Below are 24,227 nucleotides of genomic sequence, written 5' to 3'. Positions count from 1 at the left end.
CCCTGACCCCACCCCCCCTTCAAGGACCGACTTCCAGGCGGTCCCAAGAGGGTGGGAGGGAGGGGTCATGGTCGGGGGCCGTGGGGACGGGGCTGGAGGGGTCATGGTCGGGGGCCGTGGGGACGGGGCTGGAGGGGTCATGGTCGGGGGCCGTGGGGACGGGGCTGGAGGGGTCATGGTCGGGGGCCGTGGGGACGGGACTGGAGTCTTGGGGCCGGAACGGGCGGAGACTGGAGTCTTGGGGCCGGAACGGGCGGAGACTGGAGTCTTGGGGCCGGAACGGGCGGAGACTGGAGTCTGGGGGCCGGAACGGGCGGAGACTGGAGTCTTGGGGCCGGAACGGGCGGAGACTGGAGTCTTGGGGCCGGAACGGGCGGAGACGAGACTCTGGGGGCCGGAACGGGCGGAGACGAGACTCTGGGGGCCGGAACTAGTGTGGGTCTTGGAGCTGGGGGCGTGGGTCTTGGGGCCGGTTCGGGCGGAGACGGATGTCTTTGGCGCCGTCGCTCCCGCCGAATGCGGAGGTCCAGGGCGTGGGGGTCGTACTTGGCCTGGAGGCGGGCGGCCAGCTCCAGCACCTGCTCCCAGCGTGCGCTGAGGACTGGGGGCTGGACAGTGACCGGGGCGCCGCCCGGAGCCTGCTGGCGAGCTGGGGTTGGCGTTGCGCCGGGCAGCCTGCTGCACGCTGCGGGGCCCACCAAAGGCCAGGCGGGTTCCGGCAATGGGTTCTGGGGACCCCACTCCGCTGGGTCCTTCGTTGGTGGCGTCATACTGTCACGGGAGGGACGTGGTCGAGGGCAAGGAGGGAGGACCCAGACGCGGAGTTGAAAAATAAAAAGACTTTAATTGTCAAAACTCACAAAATCAAAATCGCTCCAACCAAAAAAAGGGGAGGAAGGAGGAGAAAACAAAACAGACAAAAACAGGGACCTGGGCTTGGAAACATGAAACAGACTAGACTTGACTTGACTTGACTTACTTGAACGTTGACATGTAATGACGCCACGAGGGACAACAGGCACACGGGGCTTAAATACACGAGGGAGGTGCAGGTGATTGGACACAGGTGAAAACACTCAGGCAATCACGGGACAAGGCAGGAAGTGAAGTTAACCCAGGACCACAAGGAACATGAAACTTCAAACTAAGACAGGGAAAGAGACCAAACCGTGACAGTAGTGTGCTGCGCTGGGAGCCGCAAGGTTAGCGTTTCGGACCCCGGCGGCCCCATGTGCTGTGTGGAAGTGTCCTTGAGCAAGACACCTAACCCCCAATTGCTCCTCAGGCAGAAATGTAATGCATGGGTTAAAATGCAATGTCGCTTTGGATAAAAGCATCAGCTAAATGACATGTAATGAAAAGCGCATGTGGTGCAGTCGAGTACAGTTACTACACCTGTGTGTGAGGTTTTGTGTGTTACATTGGTGTCTTTGGGTGAAATATAAATGTGCCGCTTTTCCAACCACCCTTTGTCCCAGTTCACCAATGAAAAGGGGGTGTTCACAGCCAGATAAGGATATTCAATTAGTAGCCGGCTGTGCATGCCGGGGCCCGTTGGCATATGGTAAGGGATTTCTGGCTGTGGAGGAGCCACGAAACCTGATATCTTCTCATTTCATCTAGTCCCCATTTCACTCATTTAACCACTGGAATGTCAAACATACCTTTTTGCTTGAGTTTAACTTCCGGTTTTCTCTGTGGGAAAGGCTCCCCTTTAAAAATGATAAATGGAAGATAACTTTAATATGCAGAATAAATACAATGGTTTTAAGTTTAACCGTTCTAGATCAAACTTTTTCCCGTTGGTGTATATTCTCACAGGAAACGTGATATCATGTTGATCAATGATCTTTTTGAAATTGACATGCTCTGAGATATTGTTGATGATTCCTCTGATTCACCTTCTCGTGTCCTCTAGCTTCTCCCGTTGACTCGTATCCCCCTTGCATCATAAATCTCAAGCAGGTTGTTTCCAGGCAATTCTCCAGTCAATCTCTACTAAGTTTGTAGCGCTATCGGTCCGTGCTGTGCTATAGGTTGTCCTGGCGTCGCTCCCTTCTATTGATGTTTTTGCCTCGTGGAAAGCAAGAAACTGTCTAGGCTTGAATTTACACAGCGCTTATTTTCAAATGACTTACGATCACCTCCCAATGAAAATATAAGCTGTCAGGCGATAGCATTTATACATTGATATATTATATTTGGATCTCATGAGAGTGAACAAAGTTTGACAAGATGTCAAAATGGGATTGCGGGGAGGCTTATGGGGCACTTAGGGTGATAATCTCTGTGAGCAATTAACAGCAACTCATGGTGCTGTTGGGATGTCAAATAGCCATCAGGGGAACAGTCACCTAATGAAGATGTTTCAGTCCTCTGGGTCCACAACGCTGTATTTCAAGCGTGCGTGTGTGTGTGTGTGTGTCTTCTGTCCCGGCCCACAGGCATTGTTGGTTGCTTTGATAAGTTTGATATGCAAGGCCATTCAGGTCATAAATCCTTTCTGTTCTCAACATCATAATGTTGGACCATTCTCTCCTTCTCCTCTTACATGTGGAATCACTTACTGCATATGCACTCTTTTCTGTATCACACAGCTGTACCTACTCTCATGTGACACTCTGCCATCCGAGTTTGAGAAGATAAGTCAATGACAATGGAGGGAATCTACGGGACATGAATGTACGCTGAAGTGGCTTCAGTCTCTCACACTATTTGTCACACACTTTCACCAACATATACATATAATACATATACATGACATTACACTCATTCTCACATACTTTCTCACATTTGACACAGACAACCATTTCTCTCAAAGCAACTATTCTCTTAGAACTTTCACACACTTTCTGGCAGTATCACAATATCGCTTTTTTTTTTTTACAACTTGATAATTGCATTAAAACACTGAATCTAAATAATATAATTTGAATAATTTGTTTTCCTTTTGCACTGAATTCCAATAAATTTGAAAGTGAATATAATTTCATGAAATGGAAAACCGTATTTAGAGTTTTTTAAAAAAAACGTTTCTTCCTCGTTAAGTTAAATTCAAATTAAATTACTTTTTAAACTCACGTTTCAAAGACATCTGGACGTGGGGGAAGAACAATCTATTGCAGATTCGCAGAACTCTGAATTTTTTTCTTCTTTTGAGTAGTTTGTTTATTAGATTAAATCCAGTGGCAGAAACAAGAAAATCTCATCCTTACTGTTGCCTGGCGACTACTGAGAGGAGAGCAGGCAGATGTTCCTGGTAAACTCTCACAGTTTGTTCACTAAACTTTCTATTGCAACCGACACACAAGTTCGACCAGTTTGCAAAAAGACCTCAACCTTTTATCAGCAAATTACTTTGTTTTGTCAATAAAAAATTGACTGCTGTTCGAATTCAAATCGCTGTTATTATTTTTAAATTACGTAGGTGATGAGAGCTATGCACAACAGCGGCCATGTGCTAACTAATAGCCAATAATGATATGGTATAAAAAAACTAAAAAAACGCCTGAAATGAAGACTGGTCGTGCTCCTCACAGCCTCAAACTTAGTATTTTTTTAAAAGAGCTTGCACCAGGTGTAATGGGTGATGAAAAAATCTATTGTCTCACATCACATATGGCCAGCAATGATGCTGATCTGCAAATGTCTCTATTAAACCTAGGTGAGGATGAACGATGTATGTGGAAATGGGACAACAGCGTTTGAATGTTGCACTAATTGGCTCTTTAAAGCTCATAAAAGTACAAAAGTCATCCTTTATTTATCTGTACTAGACAGACTGAAGGGGACCCGCTCCCTGTAGATAGTGTTTGAGTTAAGTTATGGGTTCTTTCACTTTGTATAAGAAACCTACTGAATAGTTGTTACATTTGAAGACGGAAACTTTCTCATTTTGTTTCATGAAAGAAATGTATAATGTGGTAAAAATGATGATGTAATAACCTCTAATAGAAAAATCTGGTCCATTACAAAATCAATTTTAATTGAATAGTCCCAACCTTCTCTTTTTTATTTTCCTCTTCTTTATCATTTCTGAGCGCAAAGAAACTTGAGTTAGCTCAAGTATCTCCATACTGTCTTCTGGTTTTATGTCTTTTTGTGGGAATCCCCCTTTGCTTAAGTGACATCTATTTGTTTCTGGGATATTTTGCAACGCGGAGGGGTGTGGATGCTTTCTCTCTTTTAAATAAATATTCACTAATAATTTCGTTGGTATGTTGTGTATTTTCTTTCTCTTGCAAAATGCATTTTGATAAATTGGCTCCATTAAAGCATGAATTAGCTATGCTCAATCCATGTTAAAAAAAATCCATGTGTCTCACATTACTTTGACAATAAGAAAAGCTTAAATTCATCATTGTAAGGAGTGGATTTGGAGTGCGGTACTTTTGGTCAAAGTTGAGAGGAATAATGAGGTCTGTTGTTCAAATATTGGCCTACTGCTGCATGAAAGCTAAAAAAAAAACCCAACCTCATTTACTAAAGGAAAAAAAATGACGTAATGCATAATATTTGTACTATTGAATAAAACACCAGTGAACAAATATATTGATGGAGAATTGCTCAATGATTAATGAATCTTGGTCACCAGCATCAGTCCATCCGTTATGGCCACAATCTACAAATCAGGCTTCTAGCAGCCAGCCCCATTCATTTGCTGGAAATCAAAAAATGCTGCTAATGAGACAGTTGGTGTCCCACAGGGAAAGAACCCCCCACCCCATCAATTCTAACCCCAATTTCCCCAGGACCTGGTACATGAGAAGCACACTCACACAGTTTCACATGCAGTAACCTTGTTGGACCCTAATTATGGTAGCATTGTGTCTCTGTTGAACACAGCACATTATTAGTCCTAACAATAACACATTCCCACAGGCACGTACCAATGTCCTTTTTCTCCACGGAGGTTGAGTCTTGTTTTTGCCCATTTCTCTGTTGTTAATATCTGAGAGGAAAGCATGAAGGGGAGTGAGAGAGAAAAAGCTCTTCTAGAGGCCAACTCATATCTGTGTTATCAAAGCTACTATCAATGTGAACAACACTTTCTGTCTATTTACAATTTGTAGACCGCTGATTCTACACTTGCAAATTCTACACAGGATAAAGTCTAATATATTATTTACCGCATCTAAACAGCCCATCTAGCTATTGTACGATCCTGCCTTCTTCATGCATTATGTGTTTAAAAAGGAGATGTTTTTGGAATATTACTTTTACAGTACTTCTGTTTGACTTGTCTTTCTGATTTTTTTTATTTTTTTTTCAATTATGTAATTTTATTTTGTAGATGACTCACAGTTGGAGTGATGATGATCTTTTAAAGAAGAACAAAACATGAAGTGCATCTTGTTTGCTGGAACTTGGTGCTATTGTCCCATGTTTGATGTCCGTTACTTGCCTGTCCCTGAGTGCTGAGCTGGATTTCTTTTCTTTTTTTAAATTCAATTTCAGTCATATCTATTGTGTGTATATTTTTTTCATCCTCTTGCTGGGGCCACGGATAGTAATGCACTGAAGACGCCTCTCAGCCGCAACTAATCGTCCTCACTAACTGAGGGCGAGCATTTGAGATGTCCTTAGTGGTGGTCCCGACACTTGAGGTTATTAAATATTGCCGATCCTGCCACTGCCACACACAATGATTAAGCACAATACTTTAACACTGAAAACGGCCTAAGTAAATAAGTTGCAGTTTCCGCATTGCTTTCCGCCTCACTATCTTCTGGAAAAATGTTTGCTAAATTATATTATGAGCATAGATTTAATAAATAATGTTCCACCATATTCTGATAGTATATCATGTAAGTTATTATATGCATATGTGATACTATGTATAAGAGTTGCCCTGGATGTGACGTGTGGTTTATGTGATCTGCCAGCTGTGTGAGGAGAGTGCCTCCCCAAATTGTCAAGTGCTCACTTCAGCCTGTCGCAGCATGAACAATATGCAAAAATCACACATAGACGTGGGACTGAAAAGGTTTGAGTGAATGTATGAGGTCAAAAACGCACTTGGCAACGTGCTTTCTGTGTGCTTCAACAGACGTGTTCGTGTCCCGGCCCACGCGCACACGTGAGCGGCTCTCTTCAGCGTCCATCAAGCAGTTATCCACGCGCTTATTGTCCGTACCAGACATGTGAAGTCGGTGCAGGAAACATTCTGTGAAAAGTCTTTGATCTTTGAGCCGCCTGTGCAATCTCTACAACTGGCGCGTCTCCATGAAACACTTACAGAAGCTTTGACTTATCCTGCAGAGGGGGTCCAGCAGCAGAGATGTGAGGACGTGCAGTGCGGCGGCGGGGGGGGGGGGGGGGTATACGACCCGCCACGCAGAGCGCTTGGCCTTGGAAACGCTGATGAAGATGAAACATTTGAATTGATGGTGTGATCCCTGATGCGTGATACGTACCCTTGTGACATTCCTTTCTGAGCCTTAGATGCGCCAACAATTGTTTATTTCTTTCTCCACCAGGGCACACAGTGCTGTGGTGGAGGACTTTTCTTTTTGCCGCCTTCCGGTTGTGCTCCACCTTTTACCAGCGCTGAGTAATGACCCACATGCTGGTCAGGGGGGGGGGGGGGGGGGGTGGACGTCGCAGCCCCGATGCCTGCTGGCCTGTCAGAGGAATGCGAGCGCGTCTCGTGTGCAGGGACAAACCGGCCGGCGCGGCCTGCGGCTCTCAATCACTCCCCGGGGGCTGGCAGAGACACCCGGCGGGGAGCCGTCTTTCCTCCCTTTCATTTATCTCTTTCTCTTTCACCCTCTCCATCCTTCATGTTTCCTCATTTTCTGTCTCATTTTGCCGCCCGTGCGCCTCTCCCTCGTTTCTCTTCCGCGCTGCCGCTGTCATGTCGGCGTCCGCCCGGTCTTCGGCGAACATTTCACACGCTCGCAATGCTCGTGGATCTTCTCAGAGTATTCCTCGGGCTTGTTCAACTGTGGCGCACACGTACGCCCACGAGCTCGCCCCACACACATAATTAACCGCAATCGCACCCACATGAACAAACCCCCACATCCAAACACCAGAAATGAACACACTTGATTTTCTAACGCACAATTCCGTTTTTAGGGTATAGCTCTAACATCCGCACAGCACAGAGGCCCCACACGACAATGAAGAATGGGGATCTTCTATTGGATTAGAGCGGGCTGGAGACAGAAACGGAGCGAGAGGAGCAAGGCAGAGTTGCCGTCATTTAAACTGTTCTGCACTGAGGCTTTTCAATTTGATTATGAGGCTCCATTTCATAGAGCCTGGATGCTGCGTGCCATTCAAAATGAAATTGAGCCGTCGGTCCGCTGGACAAGCGACCTCCCCGCTTCTCCTCTGCCGGGGCCATCAGGGGGAGGTGAGGGCAACGGCGGCCCACCGTGCCCTTTCAAAGCACTCTTTAGGCGCGTTGGAGGGGAAATGCGGAAAGCGACGCAGCTCGGGTAGCTGGCTAAGTGGGCGACTGTGTGGAATTGATTGAGGCTTTGGAATGGGATGTGAGGGCTCCTACTGCAACATCTGTGAAGGACTTTTTTACAGAGAGAAAGTCAGCCATATATACTGGTATTTTTGCAATACTTTACACGTACGGAGCTTCGTTCTCTTAGTTGTCTGTCTTTTTTCCTGATTTTATCTGCCGACAGCGTGTGTTCACACAGCGCCGGGGATCCTGACCTGGTTCCGTGACGGCTGATCACCTGACACGAGTAACTAAAGCTGAGAGTGTAACGTCAGACCTGCTCTCTTGGTGTCCAGAATCCATCCCGTTCATTTACTTTATCGGAGCAACATTTCCCGGGACGTTATCCTCTTACATGTAAGGCAGTTGACCGTTACAAGTCGGCCTTTCTACTTCGATCAAGCACCATGTGGTTGGTCATCAGAAACCAAATTGAACCCCACGATTTATATAAAAGGTTTAATCACATGCTTTACTTTAGCTTTATATGTATTTGAATACAAGGTATTTGAATGATAATCATGTTAAAATTCCAAGGCTTGAAAGCCAATACAGGGATTGTTGTTTGTCCGGTCTGTGGCAGGAAGGATTCCTGTCAATCATTGATTGTACAGTCATGCTTACTCAGAGTTTGCTCTGCTCTATCGATCCACACCATGGAGCAATATGATCAATGATGTTTTTTGACTTGCTGGTGTGTCATAAACTGAGGTGATAGACGAGGTTGGCTATTAATCAAAGGGGTTGATGGTTCCCACCTACAGAATGAGCCCGAACTGTAAATACTCCAGTACTGTGTTACAACGATTAGTAAAGTGAACACTAAAAATATACTCATCCCCTATAAATTCACTAAAGAGTGTTTTCTACAAACTGTCTCAACCTTTGTTTGAGATGGTTGTCATTTTTTCTCAGCTATTAAAGTCCAGGAATCAAATTTACACATCAAGCATCTCAGAAACACTCTGAAAGTTTGACAGTCTAAAAATACTCCGAGCTCAAAACAGGAGCTTCAGAGTTATTTACTTTCTACACAAAGGCAGGAAATTCTTTTCTGACAATAAGCAACATCATGTTGTGACATTCAAAACCAAAAGAATAATGATGTTTTGTAGTTTCTCGGTTCAAGTTGTGCTGGAGATTTAACAGATTCAAAGCAGCAGGCGGGTCCACCGTGGAGCTTGATGCTGGGAAAAGCAAGCTATGCCCTGATGGAGATGCATAAAAAGCCTACTTAAATGAACTGTACAGTTTGATTATATACACCTGTTTTATTTTATATGCATTAGGATGATTATTCATCGTGGTTGGTCTGTTTTCAGTGATGTTTTTTTATATTGACATTATAATTGTGTGTGCCTTTCCTAGAACAAAGAACAATCCAAGCTGTGCCAGAGCACTGCATATTTTTTTTGTGAAAAAAACAAGTAAATTACAGGAATTCCCCTTTTGCAAAATAAAAAACAAAAACTAGAAAGATCAGAAGTATCACCCCCACACACACGCACGCACGCTCACCACCTCCTCCATTGTTTTTTTTTTTTTGGACTAAAACAAGAGAGAACAGTTTGTCCATTATTGCCATATCAGCATATTTTTCTACAGTTTTTCCTGTCATTCAAACAAGTTCACTCACTCCACAGTCTTAAAGTCTAAAGGGGTCCTAATGGCACAGATTAAAAAGCAATTTGATATAGAAAAGGGGATTAGAAACACTGTGGCTGCACTAATCCTTAACCTTTAGTCCTGTTCTCATGGAGCCAAAATATGCGCAAGACGATAACATCACAAGACTGGAGTTAGTAAATTTCCATTAGGGTCGCCCTTCTTTATTCCCACTAGCACATTTAAAGGCATTAGACATGCTTTGTCGAGGCTAATAAAAAGGGCCGGCAGTGCTATCACACACACCCCGACTTGTTTCGGAAAAAGCACTGTTCCATGTGAAGTTTTCATAACCCATTATGATAATCTGCCAGAGTCTCTGAAGGGCAGAGGATAGACGGGCAGATAGATGCGTCTGGGGGTGACTGCTCTACAGCCTCTGAACATTCCTGGTCTGCGTCGCCGGGACAGAAACTCACTCCTATCTGCCAAGAGGAGCAGGCATGAAAGTTGACTCAATGCAAGAGGAAAAAAGTCTGCACGGCATCCGGTCAGAAAAGAAAAATTGCAACATTTTTTACAGGTGATAAAAGTGTAAAAAGTTAAACGTATTCTCTCCTGTCAAGTTCAAGTTAGAAAACATATATAAAATATAGTTTACTGCTATTTATTTATTCAACATCGTGTTTATGTGTGAATACGTGGTTCACCCTGAAGTTGCCCTTCACCTCAACAGACCCTTTTGTGCTGTGTACACGGTGCTTTGAGTTTAAAAGGAAATGGATTTCCTTGTTTCCTCTTTTAGGTGGAGACTAACATTTGGTCCCCATGGTACGTCCTCATTTTTTGTTTTTTGTTCTCTTTTGGGCAGCCAACTTCTAATCTCTGCAGGGGAAGAGTGTTTCTCTGATAGGAAACAGGGTCGCGGCGAGCATTCATTATTTATATCTAAATTTGTGCAGTGCAAAGATTCAATTTTCTGCACTTTGTAGGGTCCACTATTTGTTATTTGTTTTATTTATACATCAAAACCATCCATTATTTATTGGTTTTTGAACCATCCAATTTTTATGCCATTTTCTGTAAGGAAAATAAACAGAGCTGATGGGATTCCCTGTTTTTTCTTTGTTAACACAGTGTTTAAATCCGGTTGAACTGCCACGTCTGTTATCTTCTCTCAGTATTTTGGACTTCCACAGAAGTGCTGTTGATATTTTTGATACGTTCTGACCGTTCTTTTTACACTCTTTTTGTTGTGATTTAGTATTTTATTCATCACTCTTCTTCTTGGTTCACAGGCCTCTACTGAGCAGAAGAAGCTGAGCCATGCTGGATCCAAGCCCTCCCTCTCCGAGAGCAGTGGCCGACTCCCTCAGATAGCCATGAACACCTGCAAGTACAATGGCGGCGTGGTGAGACCACTGGTGGGCAGCCTGGCGTCCTCGTCGCGCCGCAACCTCGCGGAGCTCGACTCGGAGACCCAGCCCTTGCAGACGCTGCACAGCTCTGGCCTGGAAGTGGTGGTGTCCAAGGGCAACGGCGGCGATGACCCCAGCAAGGCGTCCAACGAGAGCTTGGTCAGGGAGGGCAGCGCGCGGGGCGGAGGCAGGGCGCCGCAGAAGAAGAACAGGGACATCGGCTACAGACTCGGCCACCGGCGGGCGCTGTTTGAAAAGCGGAAGCGACTCAGCGACTACGCGCTCATCTTTGGGATGTTTGGGATTGTTGTCATGGTGACAGAGACGGAACTGTCATGGGGGGTTTACACTAAGGTAGGTTGTGCATGTGTGTGTGTGTGTGTGTGTGTGTGTGTGTGTGTGTGTGACGCATGAGTGGGAGCTCGGTCTTTTGTCCTTGTGGTGTCCTTTGCAAATTTGGCAGCCGTCACATTTGTCAACAAGCAAATGAACTGACAGACATTATCCAAAAAAGGTAATGGAAATAGTACATTGTGTCAATGACTAACAGTGTATTGACTGGTGATACATTTTCGGTATTCAATCATTTCCGGATTAAAGGTTTTGTTCCTTTTCTTAAATATGATTTTTTTTCATCTGCATTGGAGTTTAGCCAAAGGACTGGTGCCACTAGCAGTGCCATGGTGGCTGTCTGAATTCACCAGCTCAAAGTAGGACAGGAAAAAGGAGAGCAGGTCAGCAGAGGCAGTGGAATAAAGAGCAATGGATATATAGAGATTCAGGCAGAGTGAAAAGCTGCAGTGATACCCATTTAATCAACAGTTTCCCAATAGCATCTTTTAATTTAGAGCAGATAAAATGGAGACCACAGAGCCCACGTTTGGAGCATGTTAAACAAGAACATCAGCAGGGCAAAACGGTGTCAGGGCAATGGTCACCAGGTGTCCCTCTGTATCCGCCCCTTGTCAGGGTATGTTGGGGTATTTCTGGAAAAACATAGTTATCTTTTCCTCATCGATTTTTACTGGATAGTCATTGCACAGGATTTCGTTCCGTTGTTTGGACGGGCCATTGATTCAATCAATTTCATTTTGTATAGGCCATAATCGCAAATTACTAATTTGCCTCAGAGGGCTTTAAGGTCTGTACCCATGCAACATGCCCTGTCCCAAAAACCCCTCACTTCTGCACAGTAAAAACTCCCCAAAAAATCAATAACCCTTCGATGGGGAGAAACAAATGGAAGAACGCAGAGGAGCAACGAGACCCCAACAATCACAAAATATCAATGATGTCATTCTAAAAAACAATTAGTCAAGTGCTCCTGTTTGTTTAAAGGTAACATTTTGTATTTTGGGAGCAATGGACCTAAAGAACAATTGCCACTAGTTTTCGGGAGCACAAGCTGTCAAACAAATGTACTTTTGGTCAAATGGTACACTTGTACAGACTTAAAATTTGGAATATTGGATTGATGGAACAATGGCAGTCCCCTGTGCAGTGAGTTTATAAGAACGTATCACTAATAAAGAAATCTTACTAATTATAAGCATAACGATAAACCAAATTTAAAGTTGTAAAATCAAAACAAAAGTTCTGAAAGATGCTAAAACACACATTTGTTTAATTTCATTTTTCAACCTTACCCTTTACGGAACAGCGCAGCATACCGTAAGCACAAATTGATATAAAAAAACAACTAGCCTCATATTTGCTTTAATTGTCAGTATATCCCAAAAAGGAAATGCAACATATAATACCTGAGATGATCAAGTTCCTGTGTCTCCGTTCATGGCTGAAATGGTGAGATTCCAACGTGCACGGACAAAGTAATATAGGATGATTTATGGGGTTTGTCTGTGACTGGACTCCCGTATCCGCTGCCATCCGACAGGCAGCCTGAGCCTGTGCTGAGAAAGGTCCATTTTCCGTCTTATTTCACGTTGCATAGCAGACAATTGAGTCTCAGTCGTGGTTTTCTGAGCCGCGAAGGAAGGAAACACGTTAAGAGGTAGTGAGCACTTGGACTGAAAAATCCTTGAACCTCTGGTAGGTGGATTAATTGGTTTACTTAATGTTATTTCACCAGGGACTTCTCAAAACAATTTCAGACATTAGAATGTCTTGAGAACATGTCGTCGACCCGAGGGGCAAAGCAATCTAGTTGATAGCTAAAAATAAATTCCGTAATATGGACCAGCGAAGGACAGACTAATATTGAGCAGCTCTCCCTGTCATCAGACTGAAGATTTTAAACGATATTTCCACTGTTCTTGTCTTTTGTTGATGTTGTAATTGAAATAACTACCTAAAAAAATCATTAGCCGGTTGCAGTTAGTGTTTTTACACCATGGCTGTTAAATAGATTTTATGAAATGGCATCTTACCAACATGGTGGGGAGACTTGTGTTTTACAGGTTTCCTAAACCCATGCTCCTTGCATACGTGCACACATCTACAGAACACAACGCTGCAGCAATGGCACCCAGCTGGCCTGGTTATCACCAGGAACACTCACTGTGGTGGCCCCCCTGCTAATGCTAGCCTTGCCTCTTCCGCACCTACAATTAAGTGGAAAGTCCCCCTGTTAGTGCTCGGTCTTGATTAATTGGTAGTTTAGATGGTGGGGAACAGAATCCCTAGAAAATATCAGGCTGCACCTGCAGCTGCATTGTTTAGCAACCTCCTGACCGTGCTGTTTGCTCACTTTTAAATGGCGTTTAAGCTAATGAGGACCGTTTGTGTGTATGCAAGTGTGTGTGCGTATAAATGCATGTACTATTTGTGAGCATAATTGCGTTTATATGTAACCTGATTAAAATGATGAAATTGACCGCTAAGATAATTTTGATTTGTTGGTCCTTGATTTCCACCCGACTGCACTCTTTGCACTATAATCAAAAAAGCTTCATATAAAACTACAGTAATGGCTTCCTCCTGTTAACCAGAAACAAAATAACATTCGTATCTGTCTCATACTGTTCAACACTTAAACAACTTCTTTCATCCAAAAGTTATAATTTCCGTTAAGCAAAACCACAGCTCACGTGAACTCAGTGGTACCTCATGCTTATTGTTCTTACCCTGCATGTCGAGCATATCTATCAAATAGTGCAAAAACCTCCCTGCCCCCATATAATAATAAGAATTAATAAGAAGAAGAAAACATGTGTAAAGGGGTACTAATGCTGTCCAGTTCTGGGCCGTGAACGTCTCATGAGTTTTTTAATGTTTGCCGTCACGATGCTTTCAATTTCTTCTCTTAACATATTTTGCACTTGTTTTATTAAGAAATACAACTGTGTGATGATTAAGTCGGGTTGTTTGTGATGCTGATTTCCAAAAATGTAAAACTGTTCACTGGCTCCTCCTCGGCTCCGTAGATGCAACCATAAAGCCTTAGTTCTTTAATCAATATTGCCGTCTATACCGGCTAAATGTACAAATGAACTCGAGGAACAGTGCATCTTGTTATTCCTATAAGATTTACATGTTCATGTGTTCAATTTGTGTTCCATTAACAATGTTTTTTCTAATACTTCTCGCCTTTTTCTTTTTCTCTCACCACAGGAATCTTCATACTCATTTGCACTGAAATGCCTTATCAGCCTTTCCACTGTTATATTGCTTGGTCTTATAATAATGTACCATGCCCGGGAAATCCAGGTGAGTTTAACACATAAAACAATAGTGATGAGGATAATGGGGATTTATATTTCTACTCTTGGGCCTTGATAGAAACTACTGACTTTAATTGTGCCAAAGAGTTATTACTGAGAGAAATGAATTTATGCTCACAATAATATACTCATTCATGATATACATGTATTATATTACACAGTATGGTATACCCAAGAGGGTAATTGGATTAAATGTAATGCCACAGCCCAAACCAGTGGTTTGTACAAATAAGTATAATACTAACATACATATCACATTTATATTATAGTTGGTAAATTGTCTTGAGTTGTAAATTTAATACAACAACATCTGTTGATCAAACTTCTGATATTCAGTATTCTGGGAGCTTCTTTACAGCATCCAGATTTATGATGTTTGTTGTTCTGCTTGACAAAGATACATCAGACTTACTACATTTGAATTAAATGAGATATTACATTTTTTTTCATGAAAACAGCATGAACTCAAATGATGATTTAACATGTTGTAATGATTAACGGTTTGAAGTCGTTGGGTGTTGACCAGGATGGAAAAATGGCAAACAAAAAAGTTTAAAGGACTCGGTGTGTGTGTGTGTGTCGGTTTCTCTGCAGCTGTTTATGGTCGACAATGGTGCGGACGATTGGAGGATAGCCATGACGTATGAGCGGATCTTCTTCATCGTGCTGGAGCTGCTGGTGTGTGCCATCCATCCCATCCCGGGCCAGTACGTCTTCACCTGGACGGCCCGGCTGGCCTTCACCTACACGCCGTCGGTGGCCGATGCCGACGTGGACATCATCCTCTCCATCCCCATGTTCCTCAGGCTGTACCTGATAGGCAGGGTCATGTTACTCCACAGCAAGCTGTTCACGGACGCTTCATCTCGCAGCATCGGCGCCCTCAACAAGATCAACTTCAACACACGCTTCGTCATGAAGACCCTCATGACCATCTGTCCAGGAACTGTTCTGCTGGTGTTCAGTATATCCTCCTGGATCATTGCTGCATGGACTGTGCGCGTCTGTGAGAGGTAAACACAGGGTGTGAATAATGGATGTTGGCTGGCGACAGATTGAAAACAAAATGGCTGATGCACATCCTTGTGGATTACCAGGCACCTTTTATTCCAGCACTCACTCGTTAACCTTGTTTTTCAGTGGCGCAGCTGCACAGGTCCAAAGAGTTGAGGTGGACTTAGGATAGGTGTGCAGGAAGCACTGTTCTACTGCTTAAAGACGCCCTGGCATCCGTTCATTAGCTCAGCGATCGCTCCACGACTCCCGGCCCCCTGTTTTTATCGCTATTTTAGATAGCATGTCCATAATTCATGAGTCTAATTGTTTGTTTGCTGAATGGTTTGTTTTGGTAATGCAGAGCAGCCCCTAGGATCCCCCAACCCGTTTTCTCCCCAAAACTGAGCAGCGGGCTTCGTCTCAAGGGGGCAGCAACGATTCTCACTGAAAATGATAGAGACGGGGAGAACTGAAAGGCTTTTTTTTTTTTTTTTTCTTTCTCGTTTTGCATTTGCATAGGGAAATGAGACGTTAATGCCAGCTTTGATGTTTCAAAGTCATTTGTGCGTAGTTGGAGTGGAAAGAGGACTTGAGTAGGGTGGGTGGAGAGTGGAAGATCTGTCGCAGCAGTTCTTGTCAGACCCAATATGAAGCTGTACATGTGCTGCAGTGTAAAAGTCAAGCATCAGCGCCAGCAAAGGCTTTCAGAAAGGCCCCGACGACGGATGCTCCGCGTGCTGCTGCCGCTCACTTGACTCAACTTAATGTTGCAACTTTTAAAAAAACACACGGACCAGTTTGTAAAGTAATACTTTTGTCTCAAACGTCGACCTCAGTGGGTTATGATGCATTATATTTTGGGAATTCCATGGCTTCTGATATCTCTTTCTTATCCTCAACCAAGTAGTAGGATATTTCTGGGGAAATCTAACTTTCTTACTGAGAATTACTGCTACTGTGTTTGTATCGAGAGAACTGCAGCAACTGCTTCGCTCAAAGACACGAAACCAGCGGAGAGTCAAAGTTATTCTGGTGATTGTTTTGGATGATTTGGGTTGAGAGTCGGGCTAGCATTCTCCAATCTTGATGCTAAGCTAATGCTGCTTGATACAGCCATATAGTGAGCTGTGGTATGGGCATGAAAGCAGTATTGATCTTCTCATCGAGAGCCTCAGCAAGAAAGCAAGTGTATTTGCCCACAATGAATTGCCCAAAAAACAATTGCTTTACTTTACTTTTGAATAATGATAGTCTTGGCTAAACATTGAGATTATTCAAATGATTGGGTCAATAGCGTGTCATTATCAGACAAAACTACCATATGAATTTTACAATAAAAAACACGGGTAATCCCTCACAGCGCTGGGGTCCATTTGGAAATCTGCATTTAAATTAATGGTGCGACGCGAAGCACAGAATCTCACAGAACGGGACCTTTTTCTCTCACGTCCTGTGACCCACTCTCCATGAGCAGCGCATGCCGTTGGTCCTTTGGTTTCAGGATAACATGTGTTCAGATGGCTGGATCTGTGTGTTACTAAGGATGGGTGCAAGCATGCACACGTAGGTGTGTGAGTGCATGTGTGTGAGCGTGTTTGTATAATGTTGTACTTTCTATTTCCCCACTATGCTGCTCCGTAGGGATACCATGTGAGTCCTCGTTCTCTAGCCGTGGGAGAAAAACCCAACAACTTATCATTTTGCACCGAGCTGGCGCCACTAGTGCCCTAAGTGGGGTTAGAGGGGTGGGGCGGTCATGTGGAGAAGGGTCAGCCCCTCAAAAGCAATTAGGCAGTGATCCTTTCCAAACTCAGTGGGGCAAAGGAGGAGAAGGCGGGCCCTCTGGCTGCCATCAGCTTTACCAACTTTCTGGTCAGAAAAAAAAATGAACGGTGTGAGCAGCACTCTTTGCTAACTATCGTGTGGTCGGCCGCTATGGGCTGGAGGAGGAGGAGGAGAAGGAGGAGGAGGAGGAGGAGGAAATTTGTGCAAAAATGGAGCAGCTCCTTCAAGTCACCTTCATGAATCTGCCAGAGGGCAATTTGTCTTTTCTCATTCCTTTTCTCTCCCTGTCCTTATGCAATTGTTATAGATCCGCGGTGCACAAAAAGTCTTTTTAGCAGTGACTCCAAAGATTTGTTGAGGAGCGAGAGCCTTTCTGTTCGTTGTGCTCACACATTACCATCCCATTATGTGTCCGCCTTCACAAAATTAATTGAACAGTGTTGAAATAGTTTTGCACAGACTCTTGTTGCTTCTGCCCCGAAGATTCTGCTCTAAAGGTGAAGACAGTTAGTCTTTTCTTTCTTGTAGGCAAAAGAAAGTCTGATTATGCAAACAAAGGACAAATGTAATGTCATTTTGTTCTGGGGTGTGTCCAGATATACGTACACGCACAGCAGGATTGTGATCCCTAACTATATATTTCATTTCATGTATATTACATCTATAAAATGTAATATAAAACAATAAATTCACTATGTATCATTCGGCCAGATAGCAGGAAGTGTTTTTTGTTTTGTTTCATATGTCCTGTGCTGAATGCGGTGTCACCACTTTCTGTTTACACCCATCACCTGAGGGTCTTCATCCTGCTTGGTCCCCTCCTCTCTGGTAAACATGAAAACAGCATGCAGGTTTTCATGTTTACTTTGCAATCCCATTAATCTGGATAACAAGATGAATAAAAAAAGGGGGGGGGGGAGGAGGAGAGGCGCTTGTTCTCCAAAGTGCTGTTGGTGACTTTGTGTTGAACACGCTGCCACACTGTCACACTGACAACACTCCTGAGCCAATCAAAGGGCAGTACTGTGTGTGGGATTGGACGAGCAGAGTCTACCTGGAAAAGGCCTGGATGGGGGGGGGATGAAAGATGCAAACCGGGGGGGGGGGGGGGGGGGGGAGATGCTAATGTTACAGTAGATGGATTCAATGCTGTTCCTTCTTGATACAGCCCATCTTCACAGCTAACCTGCCTCAACTAAGCTCCTTGACTAAGCTCATTTTGGCTTCTCCCTCACAACCACGTGGCTCCCTCCCTCTCTCTCTTACTCCCGACTGATCCTTTGCAGATCTCCTACTGTACCCATCTAACGTGGCATGCTTTGCAGTTTTCTCCTCATCTCTCCCCACTGCTGAATCTTCTCTCTGTATCCATAACAAGCAGGCCTAATCTGGCCAGAACTCAGTTACACACTCGCATGCATGCCTTGCCTGCCTCCCTGTTCCTGTGCTCCTTTTTCTCTTTAACTGTTATCTAGTCCTTTTCCGCTCCTGTTCATCCTCCGTTATCTGAAACAAAACGCTCTTCTTTTTTTTTTTTTGGCGGCAGTGTGTGAGACTTCTGTTTCTCACCTCGCTTCCTCGGGTGAGGACCCGTAGGCAAGCTCTCCGAAAGTTTAGCTGACTTTCCTCCAGTCAGTCTGGATTATCAGGCTCGAGTTACCAGTCAGCTACACCGACACCAAGGACTGACAACCGGATTGTGTCACTGCTTGGATTCAGACAGGCAAGAACAAGCTGCCCGAATGTGCAGCCAGACAAACACACACCACGCAACTTTCTCACTCTGACACAAAATATTCAGATTGACTTTTGAGTTTCCAGACTCTAATGGCCACAAAGCTGTTTCTATTAGTTTGTGATTTGATTCAAATTCAGTAGGCCCCGTAGTTGGTTGCAACAAAAATACCTCTGTATTTTTCTGGCTAACCGGATGATGACAACTTCAATCAATATTTCAAAGCATTTATCTCCACAATTGATGGCACAGACATTAAATAACAAGCGGGTTTGATTATGGCGCATATAGCGTGGTGCAATGGGAAACCCGGCTCCTCCATGTCGAAGTGTCCCTGAGCAAGACGCCTAACCCCCTAATTGCTCCACAGGCCAAATGTAAAAACCATAGGATTAAATGCAATGTAAGTCACTTAAAAGCGTTAGCTAAATAACATGTAATGTGTAAAAAAAAGGCTTTTTTTTTTAAAGCTGAGACATTTCAATCCAACTAAACAGTGAGTCCCAAAGATCACAAAGAGAAATGTGTGTAGTTTGTTTTAGGAGCATTTAAAACACCGTTGCCTTAATCTGAATCATTAACAAGATTATTTTAAAAACAAACTAAAGTCAGATGAATTTTTTGCAAGTTGCTGCAACTTCAAGGACAGTTGGATTGTCTATGGTTTGATCATTATTTTCAAACAACCTTACCCTAAAAAACCCTGAAAGCTGATTTTGTGGAATACTGCGAGCTTTGGAAAGACCGGGAACACGAGCGAGTGCGTAGGTGCACATACGTGGAAGTGAAGGAGGAGAGGTGCTTGGGTTTCAAAGCTTGTTTTGTCCTCTGAAGGTTGCACACCAAGAGTTAGCAGCAAAGTGAACTTAATGACTGATATGGGATGAATGCTGTTGAATGTATTACATCTAAGAGCAAACAACCTCTTTTGGGGCACAAATTACTGCAGATTTTTTTCTCCATGTGACCCGCCTAATTCAATGAAACCTCTTCAATTACCCCTGTAATCTACCTGATCACCCTAAAGACATAACCACGCTGCAGCGGTGAAACATTGAATCAGTGGAATTATGGATTAAAAAGGACAGAAAAGGCCTGACTGTGTGAAGTACTTAGCTCAGACATGACATTTTTGTAAAGGTAGGGGCCCAAGGACTTATGTAAGCTGAAGAATCACAAACACACCCACTTGATTATATCTGGCAAAGTAGCCCTGGAGGCTTCAAAATCTGCAAGTCAGCTAATGCAAGCAATACTTTACTTTTGGATTCACAGCTTAGTTGCCTGGCAGCAATGCATTATTTATATATATTAAAATGCAATCGTATTGGTGCAGCAAAATAATTTCATCCCTGCAACCAATAAAAGTCACTCATTAAGTAACTTTGGATCAAAAGAAGGTTTCTGCAACAGGACGACGTCGACACGTCTCTCTCTTGGTTTAAATGTGCTGTATGTGTTTTGGCTAAAGTGCAATTACGCCGCTCCTTGTGAGACCACCGCTCCTTCGTGTTTTGATTATCAGACGAAGGTTCATGTTTACGTTGAGCCCCTCGACTCGTCAATTAGTGCAAAGATTCTGTGACAAAGCCATCAGATAGGACACTACGTTCTCTCCTCTGCATGTACGTTTAAAACAAGCCTTGCTTACAGTAGAGATAGGCTTTTTCAGTGTGCACACTAGGACAGGTTCACGTTAAAACACAGGATTGAAGGGGGGGCATGTGAAATAATTTTCAAGCTGCCACCAGTTTTGTTGAGACATTTCACTTTAAACAACTTAACGTCGTCCTCATAGTGGAAAGGTGTAAGGATCAGTCATCAGGATTAACTCTCTGGGGACCATGAATGTCCCCAGAGAGTACAAACAGTCCGCGGTACATTTAAATTTCTATTAACTTCTATTAGTAATTTTATCGTTGTGTTTTTGTTTTAGAATACACATGTTATAATTCATACGGTCCACTTGGGAGAGGAGGTTACTGCTTTGCTTTGCTCATTGGCTGCGCAGTGAGAAAACTTTTTTCTAATTGGGTCATCATCACTTTGAGTTTAATCTGCTCATGTTTACTGCAACTAACATGCTCCCCAAGGAGCATCCACATTTATTTGTCCCCAAGTAATCTCAGCCAGCGCTCAAATGGATTTATACCGACACGACTTTTTATTTGTTTTTGTTGAAACCAAAAGGCAGGCAGGAGAGGAAAAGTGTTCTTATTTTAAGTAAGCAGTAGCGGCAGAATGTGGAGTAGGTCATTTGCTTTAGTGCAACAGCTGACCAGCGTAGGAAAGTAGAAACCCAGGCGAGGTTGTTGTTCTCCTAAAGAAAGAACGTGGAATAAGGTCTGAATGAGGTCTTCCTTTCTAACAGATATTCATTTTAGGGACACAGAACATAAGGATGTAGTACATCAAACCGCTTTCTTCCACTGTATTGCAGTGTGTTACGTATGTGAGGTGATTCACTCCAAAAAAAGATAATAATAACCCTGTAAGAAGGAGCCTAAACCTTTGAGATAATTACTGATGGTAATGTGACGCTTGTCAATGAAAACCATTTAGGTTGAAGATGGTTCTGTTGCATTAGTTCTAACCAAGATGATTTATTTTAGGTTGTTTTTAGTCTCAGTCTTTGAAAATGTCAGGTGTGTGTGTGTGTGTGTGTGTGCGTGTGTGTGTGTGTGCGCGTGCGTGTGCGTGTGCGTGTGCGTGTGCGTGTGCGTGTGTGTGTGTGTGTGTGTGTGTGTGTGTGTGTGTGTGTGTGTGTGTGTGTGTGTGTGTTTTGGCACAAGTAAGTGCACAGCTCCTTCACGTCTGAGCCATCAAGTACTTAAACATCATGAGCTCACCCACTAAACGTGTTGAGTTGACTTGTTTGGTTGCAGATGGTGCCATAGAGAGTATTGTCATACGTTGTGTGAATTGTGCTCTACTCCCTCCTCTAACCCACCACAGATGCAAAGTTTCGGAGCTCATTTGGATCTACAGCATTATTGTACATACAATACAGAAGTGGATTAAACCCCATCTATGAAATCTTTGAGTAATTGGTTTCAGGATAAAGCTTTTGCTGCCGAGTGTCTGTCAGGGGGAATTTAAAAGCAGGGGATATACCACTTGTCCTGGATTAGGTTGAAGGTGGTGCCAGCTCTTCTCCATGCTATTCCAAAACTTGACACAGTATATTGAGAGCCTTAAAAATGCTATCGATTAGTTCCCCATTCAGCCACTGTCTCTATCCCTGTACAGCTGTTTCTGCTCTTTTTTTATTATTAAAAGATTATTGATTTATGTGGATTGAAAATATATTTCCACCATTAGGAAAAAAAGATATAAAACACAAAGCTATCTCTAAATATGAAAAAAAATATGCGCTCGGCCTTCTTCTTCATACCCTTGAGGGTATATTTACAAGAGCAGGCCGCTGTAAAAGTATCATGTTCACTGTGCTGGAAGGTGCAGCACATTTCTGCCTGCCTTGAAGACGTGACTCACTCTCTGCTCGCCTTGATAACAAGATGAATGAAATTAACATACTAGTCACTTGTGATTACAATATTTTGCCAGCTGATCAAGTTTAGCCCCCTGGCAGCTATCAAAGGGCAGCTGGCGACGTGTTGGGATGCAGGTAAAAGAGACAGGGGTGTCAAATTCAATGAGCTTCCTCCTTTGTTATTCATCCAATCCCACCCCACTGTTTACTAATGAAAGCCTGTCCGCGAAGACGCACAGTCCCCTTCCACCTGGTGATACTGCAGCGTATTTGTCAGAAGTGGTTTCATCTCAAAATGGATCTCGGGTTGTCCCATCGCTCCCCTGCTCTCAGTATACTGGTTTTGAAGCATGCAGGATGCAGACATCTTTTTGTTTTTATTCCTGCATGGCGTTGCACAGACTGCTTATCTGCATGTCATCTCAGAAGCTTGAAACCCACTGACAGCACACTTTTTTTTTTTGTCAAAAAAAGTCCTTCTACCTACTTTGCCCATGCATACACACTTGAGAGTGGGAGTTTTAACAACTTGCAGGGGCATGATTAAGTTGATTTATGATATTTGATTACAATGCGCTGTCTTGGAAGAGAATGAGGAGTGACTATTTGCCTTCAATTGGAAAGGAAAATTAAAGAAATTCTGTATTCTTAATAAAAGGTAATTGTTCCAGCCAATTTGAGTCCACATGCTGAGCCTGCGCTGGATAGTTAAACGTATTTAGAAAAGCCTTAACAAAATCCCAAGAAGTAAGATTCCCTTGATGTTGTCTTGTCAGAAGGATGTTGAAAAGATGTTGTCTAAAAGTGTTTAATGAATATTTGATTTTTACTCCAAAATGAAATCGTATCTGATCTCCTCCTAGACAGCACGTTGGGAATAATTAAACAAGTTGAACGCGGGTGAGTGGATAAGGCAGATTTGCCTCCGTGATGGACTTTTGTCTTGCTGCAAAAGGTATGGGAATGCTATCATCAATCCAGCTTTGTACCGTGTTTTTTAAAAATTATTTTCTTTTATAGATTTCTCTGCATTCTCACTGTGGGCCTTTAGACTGACAGTTCAAGCATAGCTGTCAGCTATTTTCAGCAATGCTTGAAGTGATGATTTTGATTTCCAAACCCTTTTTAGGGAAGGGGATAGCGTAAACTCCATGGAGACCGTGACCAATAAGCCGATTGTTAGTTTGTTTTCATGCAGCAGTACAGGCATTTTTGGATGCTTTGTCATTACATTTGTTGGGTTGTCATGTTCAAATGAAGTTTGACCTGCAGTCCTTTTTATCCAGTCCCGGCGACATGGCCCCTATTTTGGTCATTTGAGACATGTTGGTTAAAGTTGTCATTTCAATGCAAATGTCCAATAAGAGTAAGTGATTTGGCTCTTTTGAATGCCTATTCACATCATTCCTCTCCCCAAATATTTTCATAATGGTATCTGAACATAAAACACATGTCCAGTGGTGCTGCTGACTTTATTAATCTTTTTAATTGAAACCATTTTCTTCTTTCTTTCCCCATTAAACTGTCTCAGGTAGAGATTACCAGAAGCCAAAGAACAACATAACTAATAATCTCTCTTGTAAATCCAGTAAACTTACATTTATTTGACTTAAAATGCAAATTTTTGGACTTTGTGCCAAACTACCTGTACAAAACAAGTGTACCACCTTGAGCCATGATTTTACCTCCTCCTCCTCCTCCTTGATCTTCACCACCTCCTCCGCCCACCTCCACTGTTCGGCTCACACAGCACCACGTCATTCGCTAGCATGCTCACGTTCAAGGGACCGTGTGCAGTTCCACTCACTGTGTCTATCCCGCCTCTGCTTCTCTTCATCACTTCAGGTATCACGACAAACAGGAAGTGACCAGTAACTTCCTGGGAGCCATGTGGCTCATCTCGATCACCTTCCTCTCCATTGGTTATGGAGACATGGTACCACACACGTACTGCGGGAAAGGCGTGTGTCTGCTTACGGGGATTATGGTGGGTTTCTTAGTTCTTACCCCAGATAAACGCATAACACTCTTTGTTATAAAACTAAACCCCAGC

The 24,227-nt window shown here is 43.4% G+C and overlaps 1 protein-coding gene across 2 annotated transcripts in view; it reads left to right on the top strand.

Annotated features, from left to right (window-relative positions):
• kcnn1a (potassium intermediate/small conductance calcium-activated channel, subfamily N, member 1a) overlaps window positions 1-24,227 on the top strand; it is a 39,053-nt gene that overhangs the window by 9,506 nt on the left and 5,320 nt on the right. For both annotated transcript variants that reach the window (XM_062557753.1, XM_037457849.2), the window contains exons 2-5: window positions 10,366-10,839; window positions 14,056-14,151; window positions 14,760-15,178; window positions 24,020-24,161. In XM_062557753.1, the coding sequence (XP_062413737.1) occupies window positions 10,366-10,839; window positions 14,056-14,151; window positions 14,760-15,178; window positions 24,020-24,161 (1,131 nt within the window). The remainder of the gene's footprint in view (window positions 1-10,365; window positions 10,840-14,055; window positions 14,152-14,759; window positions 15,179-24,019; window positions 24,162-24,227) is intronic.

The sequence above is a fragment of the Pungitius pungitius genome, chromosome 15 (genome assembly GCF_949316345.1).
Source record: "Pungitius pungitius chromosome 15, fPunPun2.1, whole genome shotgun sequence".
NCBI classification, from domain to species: domain Eukaryota; kingdom Metazoa; phylum Chordata; class Actinopteri; order Perciformes; family Gasterosteidae; genus Pungitius; species Pungitius pungitius.
The sequence above is the reverse complement of the archived record's forward strand: the minus strand, read 5'-3'. Positions and strand labels throughout refer to the sequence as shown.